This window comes from Pocillopora damicornis, chromosome 1 (assembly GCF_964200805.1).
Source record: "Pocillopora damicornis chromosome 1, jaPocDami1.2, whole genome shotgun sequence".
NCBI classification, from domain to species: Eukaryota; Metazoa; Cnidaria; class Anthozoa; order Scleractinia; family Pocilloporidae; genus Pocillopora; species Pocillopora damicornis.
The window spans coordinates 21302553-21309175 of NC_142670.1; the positions used below are offsets into that span (position 1 = coordinate 21302553).

Consider the following 6623-nt stretch of genomic DNA (forward strand, 5'->3'; position numbering starts at 1 on the left):
GAACTTTGTAAAAAAAGCAAGGGTTTAAATAATCTTCGGGATTTTTATTTCATAAAAAAAATAAGGATAATCAGCAGCTTGTAAATATAAATGAGCTAACTTGTTAAAAATTGTATTTTTTTTTCTCGCTCAATAAGACTGTATTGTTTCTTCCAAAGTTTTTGTCGAGATCGAATCGTTAACACTTTACATTTGGAACCAAGATTTCGGAGCGGAGATTTTAAATGCTTGTACATTTGTTCTTCTATGGAGGCGTAAAGTGATCAGGACTATTAGGAGAACATTTCAAAACGTTATAAGTAGATCAAAGTTATCGTTCCACAAAAGCTGACAGAGTCTTCAGCAATTAAAGCTTAATATTAAGGGTTGAGCTGATCCTCCTTGATGATTGGCATCCTATCGAACAATGTGCAAATTGTTTACTCACATCATAAACTAGGAAGTGCTTTAAGGAAGTTTCAGGCAAAGTTTTAATGTGCGAATGGTATGATTGCTACGTGGCTTCATGGTACCAAACAAGTTTTGTTGAGAGAAAACTCGGCCCTTTTCTTTCCATGATCCTAGTCTCAATATTTTTAGATTCAGCACAAGCAAAGAAGTATGTGGTGGCTGTTCCGCCATTTAAGATTCGTCCTTTTCGCTTCTACCATGGAGTTTGTCACAGCTAATGATCAATGTAAGACCGAAGTAAACATTCAAGGAATGGCTCTCAGGCGTTCTGTCTTCAAAAGATGGTCACTGGCGGCTCCTCACCTCTGCGATATCAAATGTGAACAAGAGATCAGCTGCCAAAGCTATAACTACAACAGAAAATAAAAAATATGTGAACTAAATAACCGCACCAAGGAGGCAAGACCACAGAATTTTCTTTCAGCCCCTTCATGGTTTTATATCCGACGATTGAACGACAGAGGTGAGAATTAAAAAATCTGTTTAACTATCTGATCTATTTCTTCCCCTTTAACTCAAAAGTGGCTTAAACACCCCGCGGCATAACTCGATAATAATTGCTTTTCGGGTGAAAACAGCGAAGATTGCCTAAAAAAATGGGCGCTTATCCGTTTTGGCGATATTTTTTTGCCTCTCCTCATCGAATTCGCTTACGACCAAGCTTGTTTAGCCTTTCACCCAAGGAGTCTTTTCCTCTTCACAGTCTAGTTTTATACGCAGCAGATTGCAACATCTCCACCTGCAACTGAAATAAGGAGATGTTTACGCGATTAAAATTAAAAAAACAAGGAGGTTTTGCCGCGAAAAATATTTTGGGAGCTGTGATGCAATGATGAAGTGTTTTAATTGGCTGTTCTCACTTTTGGGGAATCAGAGCTAAGATAGAAAAACGTTTTAATAAATGATATGCGCTCGTTTTGACATTTTACCCAACTTTTTCCTGGCAACTTTAGTTCAAGTACCAAGGCTTAGCTTCTCATGAAGAAAAAAATCTGTAAAATTGGCCCTTTAAAGTTTACCGTATTCTTAGCTTTTTTCCATTCTTAATCAATCCTGTGCCCCCTTTCTTGATTTTAAATATCTTAATATCTTTATTGCAGCACCCTTAGGTTCTATCCCTGAATTACCAGCATTGTCATGTCACGAAATAAAGGCAAGTGAAGGTAAAGACACCATCAGCGGCAAGTATTGGCTGGATCCAATTGGCACAGGGAAGGCAACATTGGATTACTGTAACATGATTAACGAGGGTAGGTCTTAACCATTTTTTACGAGTTACTTTTAAGAAGACATTCGAAGATTTTCCAAGGATACAATACTTATTTTAATATGGTGTTGTAGAAAATACTTTCATATGTATATAAAAGATAATGAAACCTCGACTGTGCTCTGTTCTGTTGTAAAGAACGTACAAGCAGTTAGAGCACGTAAAAAATGTAGGGAAACACAAGATAGAGATGAGTGCTGTCCCTCTTCCTGGCTGTTGGTTGATGAGCGATGTTTTAATCTTATTTGAAAATAATTTTATTGACATTAAATAGTGTTCTTATAACATTTTCAAAGGTGGATATAGATATCACCACAGATGTCGATTGGGATTTAAAAAATAGATAGCCAGAATATGATCTGACACTCAGAGCATTGCACTACACACAATTTGCAATCTGCAAACTGCAGAGAGATCGCGATGAGCAAATGTATAAAGAAATGAGCAAAATAAAACTTCTATTAAACATTCGAACCCTAATACGTGCACGTTTTAAGTATCGCGACAGACGTGATGAATAGGTGACATTTTCATTTTTTTGCTTCTTGGCTTTTTTCAGTTTTTAGGTGCTGAGTGCACAAAAAGGGGAAATGATTTACTAGGAACAAGCAAAACCCAATGGAAATTTTCTTAATTGTGTTGTGGTGTTACAAATTAGCTTAAGTAAATATTAACTGCTGACACATATATATTGTAAGACATCCACGCATTCCACTTCGACTGTTGCAGGATACATTAAGAACTCAAACATACTGTCGAAAAATGAAAGTTACCTCGCATTTCTTCGTGAGTTCCTGGTTGCTGCTGTTGGAAATAATTTCCATTGGTTGCTCTGCTACCGCGCCTCTTCGCATGGCTGGAATGGTAGGGACTTTCATACTCGTTGCGATGGAAAGAGAAATACTGTAACGGTTATAAAGAAAGACCAGTATGTTTTTGGAGGGTACTCTGATGTTCCATGGGGTGAGTAATTTTCGCCATTTGCAACCCAGCAATCACGATTTCATCCCAGACCAGTCAACCTATCGATTTCTCATCCGACAAACAAACAAACAGACTCAAAAACACAGTCTTAGCTTTCCTTGGCAGCATTTGAAGAGATTCTAGGATTATGTCACCGCATGCAAGTATAGTATGCGAGCAATAATTTAAAAACGTGCGCTCCCATTTTTGGAAAAGCAAACGGTTCGAATGTTAACATGAAAACGATGAGGAGACTGTTCGGTTCGCGGGCCTAGAATTTCAATGCATTTTGTGTTTAGGCACGCGTTTTCAATAAATCAATACCTCCAAATTCATGTCAGAACTTTAACTGCAGCCTCACGATTCAATTTGTTTGACACGAACCCTCATATTTCTGCCATGGTTTTCGTCTAATGATTTTAATCAGGGTTACTGACATCAAAGGGACTGCTGCAAATTTGCAAATATGGGATAAAAACAGGTATCATAATCCTAACCCCGAAATATTGAGCGAAGAGATCATTTCTTTTTTATCATAATTATCTTTTATCCGGGAAAAAGGAGCCGTTAATGGCTGACGGATTCATGTTTTCTTAGCCGATTGTCCTCCAGGAGCCAGAACAAAGGACCCGTCAGGTCGCTGTTGTGTACTTCCTTTCGAGTATGAAGGCCGTACGTATCACAAGTGTGCTGGGAAAGTACCGGGAAATTTTGAGAGACCGTGGTGTTCATTCGATGCTGTCTACAATGGTGACTGGGCGTCTTGTGGTAAGAAAGAAAGTTCTTCTCCATAATGTATACATATCAGTATTTTTCTCTCTCACATGTTTCAGTTTCATTACCTTCATGACAAAAATATGCAAAGCATAAGTATTTTTATGGTTTCTTTCAACTTAGACTGTATGTTATCAGCACTATTGAGCAGCTTTAGGTGAGAAGAAAAGCAAGATACAAAAATATAACCAATAATAAGGTTGCAATTTTTGCTTATTGTCTTGACTGTAGATGAAAATCCCTATAATGGATATCGCAAGACAGATAGGGCTTTTATTTATTCGCTCCACAACAAAGAAGGACTGGCGCCGTTTAAGAGTATGGTGAAGCATGATTCCCAAGCCATTTTTATGGATATAAGCCATGGTCCAACGTTTGGTGGAGGCTTCGATATTCATATTGCCAACAACGCAGGTCATAATGTTCATTCGTACACCAACTTTGGTCACTCTTTCTTGGCTCCTAGTGATGTAGAGGAAAAAGATACAGTGTTAGCTGGAACTTACTATTTTACTCCCGATGAGGTAGAAGTGTTCTATCTCCCTTAGAGCTGGAATTACAATAGCAAGTCTATTTCTGTTTCTAGGCCAAAGGGAAAAGCCTGCCCCTACAGCCTGGGAAAAGCGATTAAACTTTCCCTTATAAAACTATGCGCGTGAAAACCTTCTAAATTGCCTCATTTTATTACTCATAATCCAAAAATATGTAATTACAGTGCAAACAAAGTTTACTAAAGGACTAGTAGTTAAGGACACACAATTCTTCATTGATTTTGTGCATTGACAATAAAATTTTTTCAAATTGTGGTACTTTTACCCATGTCACAAGTGGGAAAGGTGGACGAGAGCCCTTATTGTTATAATTTACGTTCTGTGCTCAAAATATGGTCACTAACAGCATCTGCTATCAGTCACGTATTTTATCTTACCCAAAATTTCTGGTGTGTTCCATGGTAGGAATAAGAACTTAGCGGGATCTCCATTTGCTGTTCTCTTTGCCGGTTTAAAAATTCGCATAAACCATATTAATAAACAACTAAAGTGCGTAAGCCGGTAACTGTTTCATTAAGCACGATAGTTTGAATGACATTACCATACAAATAGACAACATCTCTCTTTTTAATTAGTATGAGAAAATCAACTGTGATGAAAAAAACAACACGAAAAAGAAATGTATTAGATTCGAAACGAGCTTGTAATTTGCGCACAATATTTGCACCTTGATTAAACGTGTTTTAAGAAAAGACGTTATGGTGTACAGCTTGTATGAGAGGTTAATATGAAAAAAACCCAAACACGTTTCAAGAAAAACATTCACGCGTGAATTCCTTCAAGCGATAAATTACTTTTGAAAAGTTGAGGGAGGATTATTCACCATTGTGTCGAGGTTAACTGCTCGGGTCGGCTTGCCTTTCCCCTGTCATTACTTCACAAAACATTTGATTAAAGAGGGAAAATGTCTTGGGTTGTTTATTTAAAAAAAAATGTGTATGAACGGCAGCTTCTAAACTCAGTTGGTTTTCTATGAATGTCAACTGTAAATTCATCAACAGCGGAGAGATATGTTGTGGGCATTTCGCCTTGTAAAAAACCTCTTCTTTGCGTTTTTGATGGAGCTTGTCCAGCTAATGATCTTTTTATTTATTTTTTATTCCATTTTCACTGCAGTTACATCGTCACATGATAAAATGACAATAATAATAATGATAATATTAATAATTATGGTATTAATACTTAACATATCAATTAGTAAAACTCTAAGTCCATAACAAAGCAGTGGGGTAGAGTAGAAGGGAACTGACGAACCATGCGTGCTAGTCAACCCATTATAAGAAAAGCTAACTTCCTAACTAACAACCTTAAGACAATAACAATAATGATAATAACAGTATTAATAGTGACAGTATCAATCAATCAATAAAAAATCTAACTCGTTATAAAGATGATAACTTACAGACTAGCAACCTTACTAACTAACTGCTGATTTTTGCCCAGGTGGTATGAGGGCGCTCGGGGTCAAAGGCCTTATCTTTATAGAAGGTAGTGCATAGTTTCTTAAAAGAAGAAACACTGAAATTAGCAGTCCTCAGCTCATCTGGTAAATTGTTCCATAGATACGGAATCCTGTTAAAAAATGTTTCCTTAAAAAGTTCCTTCCTAACTCTATTCGAACCCACCGAGTTCTCTCGGTGGTTTCTTGGTGGGTAGGAATAAAACTCAAAAGTTCTGTCATCAGGTTTATGATATCACTCTACAAAAACAAAACAAAACAAAACAAAACAAAAAAATACCGTTCTTGCCTGGAGATCATCAGGAGGCCTAGTGGCATGGTTGAGCTGGAGCAGGTCAAGAGGTTTAGGCTCGAGACCTTGCCGGGTTACCAAAACTGTTTTTACATCCCCAGGAGATGAATACTACAATTGTTTGCTAACAAAATATAAGTTTTCCACGAGTCCTGACTGCTTTTCTGATCTACCCACTTCTTGATATGTCATGAGAAGGAATGAGACGAAAAAAACAAAAAGAAAAAAAATACACAGGAAACAACTTGCAAACATTTTCCCTTTGAGGGCAAATTGGTTTCGTGAAATTAATCCCAATCGAAAAGAAGTAATCGGGAAAACCAGCCTTCAAGTTACACGAAATTCACTGCATAATTATGATCAATACTTAACAGTCCTTAGAATTTACCAAAATTGTCAAAATAGTTAGGAGTTCTCGAGCAGACTGAAGCGCGGAAGATTGTCTGCTTTTTCCTAACTTTAAAAAAAAAAAAAAAAAAAACCTAAATCATGTTTTTGTTTTAGGCCTAAAAACAACGATTCGCAACCATTTTAAATGAGTAATTTGATAAAAATCTAACAAAAGTTTTGTATAATACCACATTTAAATTGCACTAAAAAATGCAGGGTCTCTTTTTTTTGTTTTCCTAAAGAATGACGGTCTTTTTAAGAGTGTTAAGGTAAATTTAATCCTGAATCGTTACTTACTTGTAAAAAATAACACAGCCGAGAAGTCACTTGTCAATGCAAATAGTTTATTGACAATGCAAAGCAAAATAATGTTTTAATTTATCTCGTCTATATATTTCGATAGAATATTTGCATTTTTTTAGTTGCCCCGTCTTATTATAGGCGTACAGAATCACTTTTTAAGCTATTTTCCTCTGT

General features: G+C 36.6%; 1 protein-coding gene across 1 annotated transcript; it reads left to right on the forward strand.

Annotated features, from left to right (window-relative positions):
- Positions 1-544: 544 nt before the first annotated feature.
- Positions 545-5746, forward strand: LOC149052745 (uncharacterized). The gene is made up of 5 exons (XM_089204552.1): positions 545-913; positions 1560-1700; positions 2447-2680; positions 3278-3448; positions 3686-5746. The coding sequence occupies exons 2-5, from the start codon at positions 1688-1690 to the stop codon at positions 4000-4002; spliced, it is 735 nt and encodes a 244-aa protein (XP_089060678.1). The 5' UTR covers positions 545-913; positions 1560-1687; the 3' UTR covers positions 4003-5746.
- Positions 5747-6623: the final 877 nt, after the last annotated feature.

Bases quoted from the DNA above. Each gene is read 5' to 3' on its own strand.
- LOC149052745 (XM_089204552.1), top strand. The intron at 2,681-3,277 runs GTGAGTAATTTT...ATGTTTTCTTAG, and splicing joins GTACTCTGATGTTCCATGGG to CCGATTGTCCTCCAGGAGCC. The intron at 3,449-3,685 runs GTAAGAAAGAAA...TCTTGACTGTAG, and splicing joins TGGTGACTGGGCGTCTTGTG to ATGAAAATCCCTATAATGGA.